Here is a 23,872-nt window from a genome sequence, read left to right as displayed (position 1 = left end):
ATTAAACCATTTTATACTTAAAAAATAAACTTAAATAAATCTCAAATCGTGTCCTAGTCCCTTTAAAGGGTTACATTTTTTAAAGTTTCTTTTAATTACATGTATATGTTAACATACCGAAAAAAGCACGTTCATGTGTTTTGAAATTATAGTGTTCTTAAAACACCAAATCATGAAATTTTTACAGTTGATTAATTTTATTGTAGCCGGTTGGGATTAAATACCTCTCTGTAGTTATATATTTGACCTGTTTGCATGGTTTTAGGCAATATATCTTATATCTGGGAATTTTCTCGATGATCTAATTTTCGCTTTATTCGCGACCCCTTTTAAATTTGGAAATATTGGAATACGCAAAAATTAAATCCTGCGTCGTTTTCTATAAGAAAAATGACTGCCGCAAATTAAAAGTGTTACAGATTTTTGCAAATTTTGTGACACGCCAAAAAATCGGAAATGCGATACATGCTTGGCGAAAAGTTGGTTTTTACCTTACACGCAAAAAAACCCCCACATATCCAAAATACATGAATTAATTCGATGTGAATACTTTTACAGTTAATCATGGGAATATGATTTTTTTTAAGAACTTAAAAAGGGAGTTTTGTAATTGTAAAAGTTTAACATGTATTAAAATCAATGCACTTACATTCATAAATTTTTGAAGATGGATAATGGGTTGATGGACAACCATATTCGAAATTTCGACAGTTGTAAACTTCCACGTCAGAACATTGTCTGCTAAAATATAAACAGGTTCCTGAAATTAAATAAAGACAAAGTATTATTCAGCATAACATGAAGATTAAGATAAAACTCAAAGATGGAAAAAAAGATAACTTTAATTAATCTTATGTTAGAGTTTACAACTTTGTTCTTACGTTGAATGTATTCAGTGTAAACTTTACGCCTGATTTGTTTGCAAGTAATTTATACTTCAATCGAAAGTCAAAGTCCTTTAAATAAAGAGAAATAAAAAAACCGAAATATGTGATGTCATTTACTACTTTAAAGTAATATCGTATTGTTTATTTTATCTTAAAAATTCATTGGTAGTTCTATAAGACATATACATGTATGTTTGACATTATATTGTATTCGTTGATGTATAGTTATTAGCATAATAATTTTTGCTTTTAGAGAAGTGATTGCTTTCCCAATGAATGTGGGTGGGTGGGTGGGTGTGTGGTTGTGTGTGTATTTGTATGTGGTTGTGCGTGTGTGTGAAGAATAAGCGGGGGAGTGGGTCCGTATTTTCGTGAAAATTCTTTACCTTCTAAAATCAATATTCGGGGATGATCGTAACAAAATTCCAGCAACTCTGTGAAACTTTCATTTGGTATACACATGTAGCCATTGGTTTTGCTACAATTCATGTCTTTCGACCTTTTGTTCCATTGTATTTGTATGTGGTTGTGCGTGTGTGTGAAGAATAAGCGGGGGAGTGGGTCCGTATTTTCGTGAAAATTCTTTACCTTCTAAAATCAATATTCGGGGATGATCGTAACAAAATTCCAGCAACTCTGTGAAACTTTCATTTGGTATACACATGTAGCCATTGGTTTTGCTACAATTCATGTCTTTCGACCTTTTGTTCCATTGTATTTGTATGTGGTTGTGCGTGTGTGTGAAGAATAAGCGGGGGAGTGGGTCCGTATTTTCGTGAAAATTCTTTACCTTCTAAAATCAATATTCGGGGATGATCGTAACAAAATTCCAGCAACTCTGTGAAACTTTCATTTGGTATACACATGTAGCCATTGGTTTTGCTACAATTCATGTCTTTCGACCTTTTGTTCCATTCTGTTTGGTTACTTGGGCAAGATTTGGTTTTATTAACCTGAAACGTACAACTTTTCGGTTCTTTCTGAAATATATAAAAAATAGATATATTAAATAATGTAAAACATGACTTTTATAATTAATTTAAGTTAGTGTAAAACAGATAAGCTAGATTAATTTGAAATTTGTTTACGTTTTTCTTGGGAATGAAATCTAGAAATATGTAAAATTAAAAAAAAAAATCCGACCTCACAGATTTTGACCACATTAACCAAAACACATCATTCGAATCTCCTTTAAAGAGAGTATAATTTGAAATACTCATTGTTAGTACTTGTTATAATTTCCTATGCCATTAAGTTATTTTTCATATGACAAATATTTGTGCTGCTTTTTATACAGGAGACGTTGTTACTTAAAGATACGGAAATAAATAGTAACTGGTAACTTCTTGGTATTTAAAAAGAAAATTTGTGATTCAAATTTGAATAAAATTTAACAGTATAATTGCCATAACCCTGTTGTTAAAATATAAAAATAAAGAGAATTTAACCATTGTGTTTAGATTGATTCAGGTTTAAGTATATTAAAGGAGGTAAAAAGGGATAAAAATCCGAGATGACGTCATCATATTAGACCTTTGACCTGTTGATATGACCTTGAAATTTGTTTGACATAAAGCCAAAACACTGGTGGTGGTTATGTTCAAGTCTTTACTTTCAAAGAACACAAGTTACGCATTTTTAAATAATATTAGGTTAAATTGCACATACAAATCATATGAACACCATCGAACCGCCATTTCAAAATGATCAAAATACGTTGCATCTCAAATCTTTTTTATCCTGGAGTAATTGATGGGTATTATTTATACATTTTTTTCTAAAGATAGTGGGTTGAAATTAGTTTTTACATAATATTAAGTCATTATGTTTTGTATTATAGAAAATATTTCAAATACATAATTTTAAAGGTGTTTCGCACTACCTTAAAAAAGGAATAGATTTTTATTAATTAAAAAAAATATTTAAAACAGATTCCTTATAAATTAAGCATAAAATGTATATCTTTATCGATATAAATATATCGTTGTCTATGTATTGGTATCAATAGTGATGATTTTTAAATTGCTGTATTTTTTACATTAAAATAATGTTTATATTTGCCCAGCAAATATAAACACAATTTCAACCTGTTTGATACATCAAAGTTAATCACACAAACATGAATGTTTTCTTTTTATAACATATAGTATTTTTTCGGTTTTTTACATTTCCCCTCAAAAGCGACAATTTTTCAACTCAATCGAAAAAAAAATGTGTACATGTATTTTTTACACCCATTCTTATCGGTTTCGTTTCAAATAATACCGTTGAAACTTTCAAATGATACGCTGAACTTCTGTAATTCTGTTTCAATACACATGTAACGGGCACCTGCATTGATTTGAGGGATTTCAATTTTCCACAAACTGCAACGGTCAATGACAATTTAATAATTTCTTTCTCATTCCCTCCCTCTATTTCAGATAATTTATAAACTTTACAAAAATATCTATACGTAGTTTGTCTTCATGTATTTTCCAAAAAAGCTACAATAGAAAGTATAATTTTTTTTAATTACTAACTGTTACGCCATTTACATTTTTGGGGTAAAAAACAATGCGATTTTCATTTAAGTCATCAAATTTTCTTATTTTAACCTCTTTAAATCAATATTATCATTTATGCCATTCTTTATATCATTTAAGTGAACGCCTAATTAAAAACTTTAAACCGAAAGAAAAAGTTCAAGTTGGATTCAAGTTGAAATAACGGTGCATGATATTCAAATCTAAACTAGGTCTCGGAGTTTTGAGATGAAAACTCAACTAACTTGAAAGTTCCAGTATGGGCAGTTCAATATAATTCTGTACATAAAATTGACATTGAGGTGGGGAAATAAACTCTGCAAGGCCGAGACACACTCTGTGCTACTGTACGTGGTTCCAGTTACATGTAGTTAGGCCAACAGTACACTTGCAGATCTTAAACAAATACCTCTTATATGTTTTGGACAGGCATTGTTTTTTTCGATAAGTAGAGAAGGCAATAACATGCATGGAAAAGAAACATTCACACATGAACACATGTACATTGTACATAGATTTTATCAATATCCCGCATCTCTATTGTCTACCAATTATTTATTTTGCCGTAAGATTCAGTTAAAATGACATCAAAAAATACATGAGGGACTTGTGTCAGTGGGATTAACACTTTTGACACGTTAAAGTATATATGTTTTATCTCCTTTATCAAGTATCATGTATGTTAATTAACTGATTAAAAAAAAATCTACGTTTCTCATAACAGCTATTACATTTGAAATATCTTACCAAATTTAAAATGACAAATTCACAGATTAGCTTATGTAATGGAAAATTAAATTGCTGAAAGTATAATATAAATTTTTATTTACGATAAACTTATGGGTAGGAGAGACAATTCACTAAAATCAAAATAAGTTCTTTATTTTTTTAAGCAACAGATTAAAAGTGAATTAAGAAAATTCACTAATTATCCAGCTTAATTCGGTATCGTTCTCATTGATTAATCAGGATTCTTTAGTGAACTGTCTATTTTTAGCTGTCCATGGACTTATTTCATAGAAATTCTTGACATTACATGTAATTACTAAAGACCAAATAAGGTGGTGAGGTTAATTAGAGGTATTCAGCGGTACATGTGAAACCAAAAAGAAGATCAAGTAAAGCTGAAACGAGTATTCTGATGTATTGAATTATCGTCCGACAATCGTTAATACATGTATAACAGTACAGAATAATTAAATAATTTTTAGAAGAGTGTAAAATTGCTCAAATAGTTAATTAAAAAAGTGAAATATTACAAATAGATTTTCTTATCCTTTTTAGGTAAGTTTCAAAATATTTGATTTTAACCTAATAATAAAGTATATGATACTGCAGTAAATGCATTCCATTTGTTTTGTCGAGTCTATCAAAGTCGGCCAGTTTGGCCCCCATCTCAGTCAGATTTAGTCAATTTTATGTCATATCTATCACTGCGGAAATTATCAGCCAACACAATTAAAACATATATTGCAGGTATTTCTTACCACTGTATATTACATGGCTTCCCAGACAGGACCCCATATTTTTTACTTAAAGTTTGGCTAGGCCTGAGCCGCAGCAATCCCCACCATGACACTAGAAAACCAATTACCTAGCAGATTTTAACCACCATGGTCCAGACCCTCCCATCTGCCATTCATATTATGAATCTACACTTTTTACAACTATATTTCTTACAGCATTCTTTGGGTTTTTCAGAATGGGCGAGTTTGTACAAAACACAAAGCAGGATATGGGTATTCTATCCAAGTCCAAAATGTGTCATATTCATCACTGGACAACACACTTTTTAAGTATATACATAAGATTGTTTGTCCCGTGTCCTGTATTAGGTTATATTTACAGTTTAGGGGGTTATTGTTTTGCCATATGTCAGGAAGCTCGGTGACTAGATACCAGGTAGTATCCGTTATCAATATGTTACTAGAGAAATTAGGTTTAGACACTAGGTTGTACAAGACACATTCATTCAGTATTGGTGCAACATCTAATGCTTTGGCGTCAGGAGCAAGTCAAAAGTCTATTGCAATTGAGGGTAGATGGAAATCTTCTTGCTTGCTTAATTATATAAGACAGTAGCTCCTCTCAAAATGTTTAGGTATTAAAGGTGACAACCGTCTCTTATGTTTATATTTACATGTATGTCAATTCTTTTTAGATCATACAAGAATCTGGATTGTTGGGTCATCCATCATTAAACATGCTTTTTGTCACGCAAGAAGGTCTTGCCGGGGCACTGATTTACAGACTTAAGGCATCCATTTTCTGGGTAAAGGGGGCATGAGGTGGGGTGAACTTTACTCTAAGATTAACGACCTTGTTTAAGGTAGAAGATCCACCTCAGATTTTGGTCATACATTGCGGAGGTAATAATATCCCTATGCAAAACGGGGCTAAATCAATTGAACTGAGATTTAGTATTATCAAAACCTTGGAAAAACTTTCTAGACTGATGCCATCCACCACATTTAGTTTGGACCCAGATTCTGCCCAGGGGTGTATGGAGGGGTGTGAGGAACTAAAAAGGTTAGGTGGAAAATATAAAAGATATCCAGAGCTGCGCACTGATAGCCCTTGCTTGTTTGCCACAGACAATGTACATCTTTCTGGCCTGGGCAATGCTTTTTTTCTGTACCGCTTGCAACAAGCACTACAAACATTCTTGTCTGACCCCACTGTGTTTACGTCGCCTAGAGTAGGGGAAGAGGGGCCATGGCTGCGCTATGACTAATTTGGTCATAGTTAGTCACACTTGACGGTGACTTCATGTTGTTGTTATTTCACCTAGTCCACTGGGTCTCAGTCATGTTGACTTGAGAAACATTTTCTGTGTGTTTTTTTCTTACTTGGTCAATTTCAGACCATATAACTATTAATGAACAACATTGATTTTTCCTTTGAAACGCTCCTTCTACGTTGTCAGATTTTAATACATGGTTAAAATTTATATGGGAGTTTTGTATTGAAAGTACTCAAGATGATAACGTTGAATATTGAAAAAAGTATTGAGGGTGATTTCTGAATAAAGATGTCAACAAATACTATTGTAAATCTCTCTAAGAATTTTTTAAATATGATATTTAATCTTTATAATATCTGGGTGGTTTTGTGCTAAATCATAGTTTTGGGGGAAAGGCAGTTGGAGTCAACATGCAACCAAACAGATATCCATAAAAAAACATGTTACTATGGACTCTTTAGACTATAATCATTAAATTTTTCGCACAGTAAATTTTTGTAAATGAGGTAATAATCTCAGCCACGTGATACAAATACCATTATTGATACCTCTGAATCAAATATATTACTAATCAAACAACAGAACAAACTACAAAGGCTATAATTATAAAAAGAAAAAAAAATAAAAAAACTAAGTACTTGCATCAGGAAAAACAACGTGAATACATTTTATGCTATTTTCTAACAAAAATACTGTATAAAGTATATCAGTACGTAAGATAGAAGAAATGTTGAATTGATATATGCAATTTAAGGTATCCGATCCATAACAGCCCAAGACTTAATGAATTTGGGTGCATAACAGATATGCATGGGCTTAATACTCAGTATACTTGGACATAATTTTCATGTTTAAGTATCAATATGTAAGAGTGGAATGTGTCCTAATTAATGACCTTTGCCTTTTCTTTGCTTTTATTCTAAAAAAAATTATTTAAAAAAATCTTTACAGTATAAAATTTATTTTCAATAGTTTTTGTATTCCTAATGATAAAATACATCTTTCCACAAAAGCATTTATTGATTTTAATCAACTCTGCTATGCAGTTGCTCTGGCAAACCGAAAGTGAAACAGTGTTTGGGCCTAAGTACAAATCATCAACGCTGACAAGACTTAGTTCTTGAAAATAATAGAAAAATTCGATTTAATGTATGTTGAAGCATTGTTTTTCAAGGAAACTAATCAATAAACACTTTGAAAATAGTAAGAATTGTATATAATACGAACAACTAAGATATTTTTATAGTCTCATGTATTCCTACGCCATAGTTTTATTTAGCGTCGTTCAACCAAACGCTCGGCTGTCTCTGTAAATCTCCGACAAGCAGAGAGGTTCTCTTGCATGTCGGAAATTAACGGAGACAGCCAAGCGTCTGGTTGAACGAGACTAGAGTTCGATATCAATAGTGCTTGGATCCCTGCAATTTTTAGAGTTGCTTCGATTACGTATTCATAGTTTGAAATCTATCTTTGAATATTACACAACATGTTTCATATGGGTTTTCTCGAAATTCTTGTCGGAAAAGTCTAAAATTCATATAATAAAAAATTGCGTAATTCAAATACAGACTAGAAACTAATTGCCATGCAAGATAAGTTAATTTTTAAATAAATGATAATCGATGAAATCAACTCCTTTCAGTACTTCAGTACTTTGCTTATTTTAAAAAATGTGCGTGTCCCCATAGACCATAATGCAATCTTCATTATTAATTACTGCTTACTAGTTTATAATATTTTTGAAAATTTCTCTCGGTAAATCTTTTTCTATTCTTAAATGCTTTATATTAATATCAAAGTATTAAATACATTATGGATATTCAATGTCGGAAAAATTACGTCTTAATATGGATCGGATACCTTAAGGCCGAAGATATTCGTAAAGGTTGTATACGTTGCTTTAAGTATCGATCAATAAACTGATTAGAAATGAGTCGTGTAAATTTCGGCCCTGTCAGTTAATGCAAAACTACATTGTATGAATCAGGAGAAAATACACATGGGGTGTTAACCATGTTTTATTTTTGCTTTGTGTTGTCTACATTTTATCATTTTTTGTTTTCGGGGAAAATGTTCATATAATACTAAAAACACTATCTTGTAAATTGAAAAACAAATCTAACTGTAAATTGTCAAAAAGTACAGGGAATAAATAAACAAAATAGTGTTTTAAAAGAAATTTAAAAAGAGAGACTAATTGCATGAATCAATAATATGCCATAATAAAAACATATGATCACTGATAATACGATCAATTTCAGGTGACCCTACTTAGCATGATTTAAATAAACTAGGCAGCAGGTAGTTTCTACCCTGTAAAAAATTGGGTAATAGTACAATTTTTTTTTACCGGGAGCTACATACCTGCAGCTAGATAAGTAGCAATTTATATTGAGTAACATGTTTTTGTTACTTTATAAACGACTACCTGTACGTTTTAGCAAAATAATTTTTCTTTTTTTAATTTAAAACGCACGATCTATCTAAAGTGAAATGTGTTGTAATATTCTAATGTTCAATAGTGCCATGGGTTTCACAGCTGGTTGGTAAGAGACATTTTACTTTCACGGCAAACTAACTCTTATGCAGGCGAGTAAGACCACCACATAGCCGTCCTTAAACCACGTTGGGCGCCATTTTGTAACCAGATCTTGATGCAGATGACATAAATACACCAAGTCGATTTTATAGGGTTCGATTCCTTTTTTTAATGAATTGTATGAATATAGTTATTGCAGGAAATAACCCTAGAACAACACAAACATAAAACATATAAGTACACAACAAAGACAATACAAACACAAACATTGCACAGACATTCACATATAACATATATTTACTTAGGTCACTTATTTATATTATTAGCAAAGAGCGATAATTTGACAATTTATATTAATTAAATAATATTTCCAAATGATCAGAAATATTTACCGTAATAAATATAAATAAAACTACGTGTATTTAAAGCAATGACAGAAACATAAAGTTACCAATTCATGGAACTGAGTGCAGGTTCTATTTACTGGATTTTATATCATGAATCAATTTAACAGCCAAAATAATTGATGTTTTGACGTTTATAGTAATTTTGAGCACTGTAGATTTACAAATTTGTATCAGTACATGTATACATTTTGTTAAGGTAATATTTCTTTTTAAAGAGACATGGTGACTCAAACGTACATATTTTTTTCGTAAATATTTTTCATAAAATTCAAAGATTGTGAAGAAAGATGGCCATAGCCAAGTTTTTGTGCATTCATCTGCACCGGAATGCAGACAAAACATGCAATTTGAATGCACTGGGAAAACGAAGATTGCATGATCCGGAACGGTTTTTAGTTTACGTTTAGCGTCACGTGACATTAATTGACAAGCGACAGAAAAGGATGGAATCAGAATACAACGAGGTAAGACTTGCAAGTACAATCGCATATAGCGTATATATCTGTTTGAATGTTTTAAATGTAAATATTTTTTAAACATTATAAAGGTTTTGTCTGGATAATCACCTCAAAATAATCATAAATGGTATATTTCATTGTGTGGGGCCCCATGAAGGGACACGATATATATATATATATATATATATATATATATATATATATATATATATATATATATATATATATATATATATATATATTTGCTCTTTTCTTTTCCTTCTTACCGATGGGTACGATATCTGAATAAAAAAACACTTGCATGGTCATATTTATGATCATTATTCATTTTTCTATCACATAACATTACTCCACACACAAATGATCCGAGACATTGATTCAGGTTAACAGGTAAACGAACGAAGCTACTTTTCCAGACAATTGTGTATCTGGGGTATGTATACACATGGTACATGGGTCTGGTGAACGAAGGGGGGGGGGGGGGAGGAAGGGTTCACACCTCTTGACTGATAAATTGATTTGTTTATAATAATCAACTCAATCATTATGAGATAAAACAGAAACAATGAATTAAATTGTGTAAAATCAGGCATTCATCAGCTACATTTAGTATATGTGTATAGTCCGTCGATGAGCAAATAAAGAATCATGCGTGCATGAGACTTCTGAAAAGTAACTTATGTTCAAACTAAATTTTTACTGATCTTTAAAAATGATATGTTTTACAATTCAGCAATTTTTTTTACATTTAATAAAGTAATTATTTGGGAAGTAATTACGTTGATCATTAAGGTCATGATTTCTTATTTTATAAAGTGCAACTTTCATTTGAGCGCTTTGGTACTCCAAATAGCTTTGACTGTTATACTGACACCGAATCATCATGAAATCTGAATAAACTTTAAATTTTTTAAACAAAGGATTTAAAAAAACCCAGTAAAATGAACAGACATTGTCGTATTTTTAAAGAGTACGAGACAGGCTTCTTGGACTTTTGCCCCGATCCGTTTATGATTCTGTGTTTCTTAAAATATGCATGCAGTTTTGATAGTTATTGGTTCAAAATCAATATCAAATTTATGATTATTCGGGCTACATGGTTGTAATTTTATGCTTCATCCGAGGAATGGACCCCGTGCTACCTTTAAAGAATATGTACACGTATTATCCATTTTATTGATACTGTCATAGGAAACTCATCCGAAAGAATGATAATTTAATATTAACAAAGAAATAAGAAAAAAAAATTCTTATAAGAATAGTGCTTTGATTGATAGTCATCTTGCTACATAGACTGTGAACAAGTTTGTTACATATTTTACCAAATTCATGAAGCAAACTATTTTCCGCATTCGGTTTTTTTGTACGATAAAATACGAGTTTAAAACTTAAGCAACAGTTTATGTAGTCATCCAGGGTTGATAAGAGAATAAACATACAGAAACAACTATTCATATATCGATAAAACAATGCAAGAAAACAAACAGTTTCATACATATTTCTTGTTTCTCATGTGGCAGCATTGTCCCTTGACGTCACAGTTCATCTCGCACCAAAACGGCTTGATTAAATATATTTTCAGGTGTAAAATCGGGTTTTCCCCAAATATTTCGAAAATTACGTATGCAATCGCAGTAAAATGTCCAGGATGATGATATTTCAAATAGATCTCCATAATATACAAAATTTGCCTGGCACTGCAGGTACCTTTGAAGGTTTAATGCCATGTGCCAATGCATTTTGAAAAAAATTACCTCTTGTGAAAAAAAAGTCAAATTGCGTTAAACTTTGGACCAAATCAACGCTCTTTGAAAAAAATTTCAAAGTGCGTTAGACTTTGAACCAAATAAACGGTTTCAAAGTGTGTCATGAAGGTACATCTACATTTTTTAGTATTGAGACACTTACTGCACTTTGAAAAAAATATATTTAAATATTTGCAAATTCTGGAATTGAATTTCTAATTTTTTCACAGTACATGTAAGATTATTTAACACTAGTAAATCTATTTTACCGTCTTTAAGAAAGGAGATGGGGACGGGGTGGGGTTTAACCAATAGATACAAGTCAATTACCAGTATATCATCACAGGAAGAAGGTCACCTAACCCCTTAATTTCCTTCAAAAACATATGATATTCAACAACTGTGTGTAAATGCTTAAGTTTGGAGAAAGAAATATGCTTTGATACAAATTAAATACAGTGATATTGAAAAAAAGAACTAGACAAACAATGATTTCCCCAATGGTATGCAAAAGAATCAGTAAGTTTTTAACATACACCCTTTTTTCATATTCTAATCACTTAAATTAATCACTTCATTATAAAAAAAAATATCACATTGACAAAATTTGAATTATTATAAATTTTAAAAAGACAGTACAGCTATAGTATCGTTAGTAAATAAGAAATAACGTAAATTTTAATTGTTGAAATACATAAAAATCCCTTTCACATACTTAATTAACGTATATGTAATAATGAATTTCCGGAAATTCAAGGGTCGTACAAACCAGAATAATATTATATCGTTTATTTGTACCACGTGGACTTTGATTGACAGTAATTGACAAGTGCTGAAAACTGCATGATATTCGTCCGACTACGGTCATACGGTTATACGAGGTTAAAGGGACTCTCCTAACGGAACACATCCTCACTTACTCGATAATATATAAATGGTAAACTTATTTCAATTCATTTAAAAAAAATGAACATACATAAATATTTTAAATAACCCCTCGAGGGGCCTCATTTACAAAAATGAATTTAGATTGTAGCAACTCCTTTGATAAGCACGAAAAATACAAGCTTACAAAATAATAAGCGTGGTTATTTTAACAACTTTGAACAATTATTACTTTGGAGAAGTAGAAAAAACATATTTTTATCAACAAAAATGTCCAGAAGAATCTTCGTGAGCCCTGCATGTGTTTTGTTTACAGAATACACACATCCATAATAGTATAGAAGGTTGAACCCCGTAACACGTTGCGATGTAAATCTGTGTTGGGTTATACGTAATTATTAATTTTAATGAAATAATTAGATTTTTTTTCATGGAGAACTTTGTAATTTTCTGAAAGAATATACATTTATCATTTATGAGTAGTACAAAAATACCGAATCCGATCGGAAAAAAATGTCAAGTCGTTTTTATTATAAGATGCGCCGTACTGTCTCTTTAAAATAGGCATTAGGATGTGGGTTTTTTTTTGTTGCACTGATTTTCTTAAACATCATATTGTTTTAGATAAACATAACTAAGGTATCTTTTTTCACATTATATTCATTTACAAGCACATGCAATTAAAACCAGGTGAAATATTTCATATATTGACATTAATTATGAATATATATATAAATCATTATTAAAATATATTACCCATTTTCGTTTCTGGCATAGCCTAATGTACCAGATAAGTAAATGTGTTACATCAACAAAAGGAAAAAGGCAATTGCTAAGCGATATAGTTTATGACATATTTGGATAATTCTAATCTCCCAAGTTGTTCTTTATGTGTAAATTGTCAAACTACATAATCTTATGAGAAAAGAAAAAAAACCCTGGTTTACTAAGTTTGCTGAGAATGCATTGGGTTCTTTTTTAAATATATCTCATTTAGCTTAACAATGTTAAAACAATCATTTATTGAATATAAAAGTATCAATTATTTCGACTAAACTTGGAACATTTTTTTTTCAAAGTGCGTTGATATCGACGATATCAACGCACTTTTAAAAAAAAATAATTCAAAGTACGTTAACTTGATTCCAAAATTAACGCTCTTTGAATTTTTTTTTCAAACTGGTAATTTTTCAAAGTGCATGGAAACAGTGCCGTATAATAGAATATAATATGAGCAGTAGAATATCAATATCATGCAGCAATCTAATCAAAATTAGATCCTTCACGCTCTCGTATTTGATATGTCGCCTCACAGTTACATAAATCGATGTAAATCTATTTTTCATGCAACGTTATATGTTATGACAATGCAATATAGAATTAAATCATAACTTCTGCAAGATAATTCAATCGACTTAACAATTGCTACACAGATAAATTTGGCAAATTCCATGCTTTTCTCAAAAGCAGAATACTAATTGTTGTTGTTAAAAAATACCTATTTGAAACAAAACTAATTTGACATTCGCATTTAGAGTAAATAAGATATTTTCTTGAAAACTCTCATTTCAGATTTTTGTCTCAAAGAGATACTTTAAAAAATGTTTGGAAAAACCCCCCACAAATATTATCGAAATTCAATAACGATGTGTTATTTCATATACCTCTTTTTGTAGATTTTTCTTTAATTGGTTGTTACACTTTTTGAAGATAATCCAACATTAACTCTAAGAAAGGATTTTGAATGGTTAATAAAACAGTAAAGCATGGTGGAAAAATAAAATAAACATATATTTACGCGATAAGATGAGTGGTATCATTTTGATTTAAATTTCACAAATATAGACTTGTCCAGCGTAGTCGAGTGGTTGCACATGTCGACAGAATTATGACCATTGCTGGCCTTTTTGTTTAAGTTCGAATCCCGGAATGGTTGGTATTTTATTTATATATTATGTGTTCCTTGCATAAACAGATCGGAATATTCAAAATTAATGTCAGAAAATACATAATAAAATGCTTTTCAATTGAATGTGTATTTCCATGTACACCATGCTTTACATGGATGTGTACTTATTTTTGTTTCAACGTTACTTATGTATAAAGTGCACGTTATAATCCAAAATTGTAATTATCTTCTACTGAATGAGAGATTTCAAAACAACGAACACATTAATCAACAAAATTACTGTATGTAATTGTTATGGAAAATGTGTTGTTTTAAAGATGCATGTACCGGTATAGAAAAAGCAAATATTCATACAAAAAGTATGAATCAGCGATAAAGCAATATGCAGATGAAAATATATACGGATAGGTTTGTACCACACGTTTATCTATGCAAAGTTTTTATCTCACATGTAATGATATTGAAAAACGCAGTGATTACATGTAAATTACAATCAAAATAAAACTGAAGATTTTTTATTTGGAAGAGCCAGAATTATATTTAATCTTGTTTTATGTTGACATCAAAATACAGAAAATATAGCAATCTTCCTAACTTGAGATCAATTGGCAGTAGCCGTGTTCAATGAAAGAAATATGCGTAAATTGTTGGGTATTTTGCATTTTTACAGGTCATATCCTCAGTGTAAATATAATCTTCTACGTAGCCGGGTCTATATTTAGAACGACTTTGCAAGCGTTACGGGTATCTAAAATTTCACCTTTTTGCAACACCTTTTTCGCAAAAATGAAATACACCCAATGCAAAACAAAACAAAAAAATGTAAATAGGATTGACCCAACTAAGCTCAGAATTGAATTTCGATCTTCCCCTTTTGATCATGATTCTCACATTCACGGTCAAGTGACTTATTGATGGTTATTTATGATGAAAGACATTGTACGCCATATTTTGTTTTCATTGCCGCTATCTGATCACATTCCACTGTTGTTGTTTTTTTTTAAAACTAAAATTGAATTTTGCAAGGTAGGGGTTATAGTAGGGGCCATATCTCAGTTCCCTCTTTATTAATTTTCTTGTACTTTGGATATATTGTTGGACTGATATTCTTCTACACTTGTGTCAAATTCAAATAGATTTGAGTCGATGGATGTTTATGCAAATTTTTTGTATTGAGGAATAATGGAGAAACAATCATTATGGTATATGTCTTTAAAACTCTTATTCAAGCCGAAAACCTTTTTACAATTTAAAGTTTTTGCTGTTGTACACGTACATTTTGCCCTGTCATACTCTATATTAAGAATTTGCTGAACACTGTCGATATCGTTGAGTACTTTCTTTTTCAAATATAATGTAAAGTAATAAACATATTGTGTAAAGTATCACAAATTGTAGTCCGAAATAACTTACGTGTTTTCTGCATTTATTTTTTAACGATTTTGATATTCTACACGCCAGGATAACGTCAGAACCACCGCCATTACAAAAACTTGAAAATCGCTGCCACCAACTGGAGGTGACATTCTCGGTTCGATTTTAAACATAAACGTGTTCTTTCAAATGTTTCAATTTAATTAATTAAGATGTTTTACTGCTAACTAATATCGCTTTTATGCGTCCTTTCATAACATAAACAGACTGTTAAACACATTCTGTCTTGGTTCGATTTCGTGTATTTTTGAAATCTTGCGAGAAAATAGGTCAACAACACTATTGTTTATCAGTGTGTTTATCAAAATATGGAGTAAAGTTATATTATAATTTTAACCTATATATATATATAATTGAACATTGATTGCCGCTTCCAGTTCGAGGCGGTTAATTTCCCGTTTTTGTAATGGCGGCGGTTCTTGGGTTTTACTGACATGTAAAATATCAAACTCGATAAAAAGGCCATGAAAACGTCAGAAATTTCTGACTACAAAAATGCTCTGCTGTTTTATAAATATTAAATAAGATACTCACACACTCGTGAAGCAACGGTAAAGAGAACAAGAATGTTCCAAATAACAGAAAACACAATGTAACATACAGATCCATGGTATGTCTCCCATAAAACCGGAAGTTACACCTGAAAGATGTTCTTATCAAGAACAAGATGCGTAACAATGGTTCTTCTTTTATACTATATGCGCATTTGTAATCGGCTGCGATTTAAAAGGTCCGGTATATTGCGTTACACGGATAGCATTATTTAACATGTGACAATATTTAGGTCAACCAGATTCTCCAAACAATTGAATGAGTCGGAAAGCATGACGGTCTACTACGTGTTAACAATTTAACCGACTGACGTGGTTTTTGTCGGTTTTATATACAATATTTAATTACTTGCCGGAAATTTGTTCAACTCGTTTTTCGTTTTAGTTATCAGTTGTTGCTTCAAAAATTGATCAGTATCAAAAGTCTGACAATCAGAAGCAAACAAGTACAAGCAGATGTTGGTATGGAAACACTGCTTAAACTGCATTACTCAGAGATATGACTTTGCACAAGAAAATTCAAATGTCTTCAATTTATCAATTAATTGAAAACTAGGACTTAATTTTAGAGAATAGTTTTAACAATTACCACTTCTACAAAAATAAACTCGTTGATAAGAGATTAAAACTAATAAATTTATTCATATGCCAGTTACTATTTAAAAGAAAACATGTTTTGAATGAAAAAAAATTGAAATACATGCTATATCTTATTAGTTTCATTTACTGTGTACGTGTATGTGCAATCATTTAACAACATAGAATTAAAAAGCACACGTGCAACATATTAGCATCAACGTATCTATTTAATAAATGTTTATTTTTCAAACTTAAAATCATGAAGGCTGATATAGATCGAACAAGTACAAAGATTTGCATTTAGATGAAGAAAAGTTGATACGTTGTAATATGAAATTAAATAAGAAAAAAAAATGTGATTTAATTTTTCATGTAACATTAGCACAGTTCTTGATAATATTTTAATGAACCGTATCAATATGTATCACTGTTATAGTCCACTTCATCATTTTGTACAGTATCGAGAAGAGTCACTAGTAAATGTTACAGACACGCGTCTCTCACACAGGTCAGATGAAAGACTAATTCTTCCAAAAGTAAGAACTGGGCATTTTTTTTTAAAATTGGAAACATTTTTTTGTCTGTGTTATGGTTAAGGTAAACAATGAATTCTTATCGCATTCATTAAAAATGCATTAAATTAAACGCATGTAATAGCGTATCTTTTAATAATTTCAGTTCACTCTTAAGTCTTCCCTGTAAGAAGATTTATAGCATCTGTTTCTTATTACTACAGTGTACGCAGTTTGGTGGATTCGTGATCTACATGTACCTCTTCAGTAAAAGTCATTTCATCACACCAGGTCAGTACTTAGTTTTAAGCTATACTTGCAGAAGATGAAACATATCAAATGAATACACTTTCATAAAAACTTCAGGAGATTAGGAAGGCAGCTAGTTTTTGCAGATAAATACACAACTCTTGTTACACGTTATGCATAAAAATGAAAACAATTACTTTTTATCATATTATGTAATAACAACACGTAACAGCCACTTTTCAATTTATTTGAAGGTTACCATGGTAACCAATGCTACTTGGAAGTTTAAGATCAGTCCGTACATGTTCGTAGAAATTGCGCTTCAATGTAGCTCTAGTTTAGATCAATGAAAATATAATTCGCGCAAACTAAATAGCAAATTAAGAGATGGTATTAAACTAAGATTCACGATCATTTATAATTAGGTGATTTTTAAATTTGCTTAAAAAAAACTGGTGGGTCATTTTCACAAAAAATAACGAACCATGTTTTTTCACATAAATTGTGATTTTAGTTATGCACATCGTTTTTCAGTGCTACTTTTTTGTAAAATAATGGATTATTTTGCACCAATTTCATAGACGACTAGGTAAAATAGCTCCCCATCCCAGATAGAAATTTCGTTAAATGTACTTATCAAAACTCCAAGCAAATCTTCATATTCAAATCTGCAAGTTTCGTATTTTGAAATGTATTCAGTATCGTACTGATATATTTTATTATACCAAATGAAGTTTTAAAATGTGTCACACTTAGAAGAGATTATATGTATTGGTAAATATATATGATGTTTATCAGTTCATTATTTTTAGCCTTCAATCCAGTACCTCAACGATGCTTATATCTGACAAAAACAAAACAACAATCGGGTAGCTATAGATAAATAAAGTCATGTAAGACTCATCTTTAAAGATAGATTTTCATATCAAGTATAGAAATCTACAATAGATTAAAAATGTTTGTTTCGTTTTTCATTTAACGATCGCACATTTCAACTAGGAAACATAAATGCCGGGAGTTTACAAGTTTTTCACGAAATAAAACATGTCAATCTTTTGAAACCTTTCTTCAACAACAAAGTAAAGTTGGTTGCAGGATAACTTTTGTACCAAACCAAAATTGTAGAATACAAAAAGTTTCATATATGCGTCTATCTATTGATCTGGTTTTACACATATCATTATGATTGATAAATGACCTACATCCGTTACATGTAAATGTATTTAAAAACTTCAGAAACAAATGTCTATTTCTAGAGACACGTTAGCTGATTCATTGTTATTTGGTAAGTCACCCTTGCAGTATAAATGTATGAATTTTAATCCTAGACCTATCTAGAACAACAATACGTTACATTGTATAATACGCGTTATGTACATCGAGTCCGTACATTTTACAAACAACATATTTTTGGTGATACAAAAACTATATGTTTATGTATTTACAATTTATCCATCAGATCAACCTTTTGCATACATGTAACACCTTTTATTTTGTTTAAAACATATGCATATACTGTATTGGACTAAATGCAAACATATAAACAATACATATACTTGAAAGTAACACAGCTGTTTGTTTTAGAGATATTATGCAAAAGTATGTAAATGTCATAAGGTATTTTCCTTTACAAAATATGCAGGAGTTGCTATATATAGGACTTTTAGGTAGCAACACAATCTTTAAAAAACGTTTTGGGTTTAAATATGTGACCTGAGATAAGGAGACACTCTGTTTGCCTAGGTATTCAGGTATTTTTGTGGGCTCTTTTATACAAAAAATAATGGATAATATTACACGAAATTTTACAAACGATCTACTATCATGTGTAGACTTTTTTATGTTTTTTGCACCAATGTTACGTAATACTTTGGGAAATTGTTTCGCATGAACAAAAGGACATTAACATCAATTGTAAGAATAGCACTGTTTACTTTAGTAACATTAAGAAAAAAAATTAAACTCCTAGGCTCACCTTTCGAGTTTGTGTGTAGAAGCATAAAGTCATGTATCTTTTTGTAAGCTAATGATGGACTCAACGCTTCATTTCACATTCACATGGTTAAATGAGATAATAAAAAAATGTTGTAAATGTATGATGCTTTGACAAAGATGTCTGAGTGAGTGCTCGAATTTTACATGTTTTATTGCATTTATCTTTTTTGTGTGATTTCTATGATATATTTTTGCTTTTTAACACCGTAACACCAAAGCCAGTAATGGGGCCTCAAGAGGGGGTCAAGCTTCAACAAATAAATATATGGAAAAAAATGTTTAAAAATCTTCCTAGAGGTACAATTTGAACAATTCAAAAAATGAGCCCAAAAAAATACTTGGGTCCAAACGAGGTTCAATTTAACATAGGAAAACTGTTAAATGTCTTTTCCTCAAGAACTGCAATGCTACTTCTACACGTTTATAATCATCTTTATATCTTAATATCCTTATATCAAGGTCACAATGGCACATATTTTTTTCTTATAATTATCTCAAGTAAAATCTATATAAGAAATTTTAAGGTCTATGTTCAATAAAGTTAGTTAGTTGGTGTGTTTTGCCACCTCATTATATCTTTGTTGTAAAGTAGGCAACGGTAGCCCATTTTTCTCCTTCTATCATTCTTTATTTTCCAATATTCTTATATTTGATACGTTGAGACCAGGAAATAGAAAAATAATATCTAAATTGTAGGATATGAAGTTTTAAATTAGGGATGGCAATCACTAACCGGTTACTCGGTTGACACTATGGTAGCTTACTAATTTTTCACCTTAAAACCAACTAAATAGTCATCGACGAAATACACTTGTTATTGCTTTGTTTCTTTTTCCCTTTTATTTTTTTTCCTTACGCCTTTTTGTACAAGTGATTTCTTGAAAACGACTCAACAAATTTTCGTGAAAAATTCAGCTCTTATTAATATTGATTTAAACCTTATATATATTTTTTTTATTTCAATGACATTTCAATGTCATTTTCGTTCGGGAGATATTGACGTTTTAGCGACTTTTACAGGGTCGGTTTGTCCAGTTATCTCCTCCTAAACGAAAAATGATATTGCATTTAAATTTTCATGGATTGTAGACAAAAGGTCGTAGATGTGTTTAAAGGCATTTATGGTTGTCTGGCTTCAAAGGAGTCGAAGCTCGCCTGGACCTGAAAATCGAGTTTGAAAAAACGACGTGATTTTGAATGGTTTTTGTTCTTTATCTCCTTTCCTAAAAATATTTTAACATAAAATATAGAGCAAATACAATTTATATTTACAAGAGCTTTCGTTTGAGATAAGAAAAAAGGGGCTGGTCCCTCACATTAAGAGCCATAAAGGCTCTAAAGTCTTTCATCAATAGCACTTTACTGAGAAATATTTTGTAATATGTTTAAGAATAAAAAATATTCATCTTTCACTTAAAAAACTACACATTATAACATGTTTCTCATGCGTTACATAATTAGGGGTTTTAAGGGGCCAGAAGTCCAAAACTGTCATCAATTACAGTACCGTCAACACGGATCCCGTATTTAACCGCGCTCCCCCGCGGTTAATTAATCCTTTCCGCGTTACACCATCGCGGTTAATTCATCGCGGTCCTCGCTGCAGCCATGTTTAAACCGCGGCGGTGTGACCTACCGTTGAACAAGGTGATCGGATATTTTTACCTGTACGCTATTAGACAATAAGACGGCCACCTAATATTAAGAATATATACTGATAATGTCTGATGAATGGCTTCATTTCACATTTAATGATTACGTATTAAATGCACGTTTTCAAAACTCTCTATTGATTTTTAAGAAATTTTAATTAAATAATTATATGCACCCATAACAATTTTCATGTAACGGTGGATAAAGCTATTATTTCGAAGACATTTTATTTTTATCATTTTCTTGATATAATCTACATGTAGGATAAGATAAAAACTAAAAAAAAATACCAAGTTTTTAATGAGTTTAAACATTTTCGACTCTAAATATATTTAAATCCATATCAAGAAGTAGATACGTCTTACGGCTTGGTCTCTCGATGCTCAAGACAGTAAATGTTATACTGTAGTCCGTGGCAAGCACATGCTTCACAGTGAACGTTTATAATTACCTTACGATCAACGGCATAAAATGAAAAGAACTGGGTACGGTAAGCAGCAAAATCGGCCCTGTTTTCAAAGTTCATGAAATTTTGAGTGAAATATTTGGAGAATTAACCTGTTTCAAAACAGTTTGATTTTTGAAAATAACTTTTACGTTTTCCATATAATAGTTATCTAAACATAGCGTTGTTTATAGCTATTCAGTTAACCAAAAACGTCATGACGTCATGAAATGTATTGACAACGTTCTTCAAATAATAATTATAGAAAGGATGTTCTGGTATATAATGTAAATAAAGACATATTTAATCCATTATTTCTTTGCCTTTTGCAGTAAGGAATTAATTATGTTTCATGTTATATAAATTTATACATCATCCTCATAATAATTTGCATTCTCTCACCAGAGGTCGTGTTACGCAACTTTAGCTTGCACCTCTGACAACGCCCAATGTACAAGATTAATGTACAAATTGAGACGATGGGCAAAATGTATTTAAAATCAATGTTTTTTTTTTGTTGTTTTTTTTTGTTTTTTTGTTTTTTGATCTAAAATCAATTTAAATGTCTAATGCATGTGAACATCTTTCTTTCAAAGTTACTGTAAGAGCTTTTTAGCCGAGGTAAAAATTAAAAACTGCATGACTACATTATCTAGTTTGACGGATTTTTGAAAAATTGAAAGGGCAGGTTTTGCCCGCTCCAGATTGATCGCTGGTTTTATAGAAATCAGCAGCAGTGTCAACTTCTATAATCTTATAAACTTGCCCACAATGCTTGTCCTCTCTTTAAGATGATTAGACAAGAGAATGAAAACAGCAATAACACGTGCCTGTCATCCTTGTTTTGAGCATGTGACATACTATTTCCCCAATGTTGACAGAAGTGTAAGCTGTACAAGTAATAGCCTTCCAAAAAGCTTGCTCGACTAAACAAAATAATTCAAGGGCTACCGTATCTTATGACATGAATTTTAATTTTCGCTATTGTTCATAAATGCATAAACGGAAGTAGAAAATTCAGTCTTTTTCATCGATATATAGCTTATGGTGTTCCGATAGGGCCACTTCGACCTTTGCAATTTCGGGCGAAGATGCGAGGTTGCGAAGGCGAAGGAGCGAAAGTGCGAAGATGCGACGGCGAAGCGCGTAGATGCGAAGGCGAAAGTGCGAAGTTGCGAGGGCAAAGGAGCGATACTACTATCACTCTTTCGCCCTCGCAACTTCGCATTCTCGCCTTCGCACTTTTGCCTTCGCCTTTTTATGTTTTTGGAGCTCTCTATCGTTTAAAGATATCTTTAGCTGTATAAAATAACATCTTTGGCAGAAGATTAACTTTTGAGAATTTATTTTCAACCACCCGCGCTGATCAATATTTTCAATATTCCTAGTGGGGAGGGGGGGGGGGGGGGGGGGTCCGAGGGATAATTGGACTATTGTACTAGTCGGGGGGGGGGGGGGGGGGTCCGAGGCATATTTTTGGTAATTTTACTATGTGAAATCAATAATACTAAATTTTCCAGGGGTGGAGAGGGGAGGGGGGGGGGAAGGTATCCGACCCTCTCTCCATTACTGTGTGAAATTAATTTTCCGTGGGGGAAAGGGGGGGTCCGGGCCCCTCTCCAGCTCATCCGTGCATGAAAAAGGAATGTCGCATGGTTAAATTAATATGGTAATGTGTTTGAACCACGGGGAGTCTGGAAGTGTATGTGTACACATTATTGCGGACATTACATTTTATGAGGAATATATAATGATTAAGCATAGTGAGCACCGGTAAACATATATGTCACATAACACAGTAAAATATTAATAAACTTTCATAGTAAGCACGATGGCCTACAGCGCATGGGTAACATCTGAGATTAATCGGCAAACCTCGGGCGAGTACGGTGCCTGCAACAAATTCGATTCCATTGGAATCGACCGATACCTCATGCTGAATGCAATAAAAAAAAAACGAAGGCGAAAGTGCGAAGTTGCGAAGGTGAGAGTGCGAAGTTGCATGGGCGAAAGAGCGATAGAAGGAACGCTCCTTCGCCTTCGCACTCTCGCCTTTGCAACTTCGCACTTTCGCCTTCGCAAACTTCACACTCTCGCATCTTCGCCCCCAAGGCGAAAGTCGAAGTGGCCCCATCGGAACACCATAATAGCTGGAGCATGTACATGTATATTATTTGAAATTAATTTATTTCATTATTTCAAATTATTTGAAGTGTACATGTATCAAGTCATTTCCAACGACAGGAAAGTAATAGAAACAGTTTCTATTATTCAAATATTTATAAAGCTGCATGTGTACACACGGTGTGCTCTGGGGTACTCTCATGATCCCGTCCACTAATCGGCACGCAAACAT

General features: G+C 31.8%; 1 protein-coding gene across 2 annotated transcripts in view; it reads right to left on the bottom strand.

Annotated features, from left to right (window-relative positions):
- LOC105334969 (ankyrin repeat domain-containing protein 17) overlaps positions 1-23,872 on the bottom strand; it is a 776,771-nt gene that overhangs the window by 292,904 nt on the left and 459,995 nt on the right. The window contains exons 1-2 of one of the 2 annotated variants that reach the window (XM_066069667.1): positions 1,274-1,400; positions 650-760 (exon numbers count right to left, since the gene is read on the bottom strand). The exons of the other annotated variant lie outside the window; for it this stretch is intronic. Of the exons in view, the coding sequence (XP_065925739.1) occupies positions 650-760; positions 1,274-1,376 (214 nt within the window). The 5' untranslated portion in view covers positions 1,377-1,400. Of the gene's footprint in view, positions 1-649; positions 761-1,273; positions 1,401-23,872 lie in introns of those variants that run through there. 2 annotated transcript variants of the gene reach the window in all.

This window comes from Magallana gigas, chromosome 8, assembly GCF_963853765.1.
Source record: "Magallana gigas chromosome 8, xbMagGiga1.1, whole genome shotgun sequence".
Lineage (NCBI taxonomy): Eukaryota > Metazoa > Mollusca > Bivalvia > Ostreida > Ostreidae > Magallana > Magallana gigas.
This window is presented reverse-complemented; position numbering and strand designations above follow the sequence as displayed.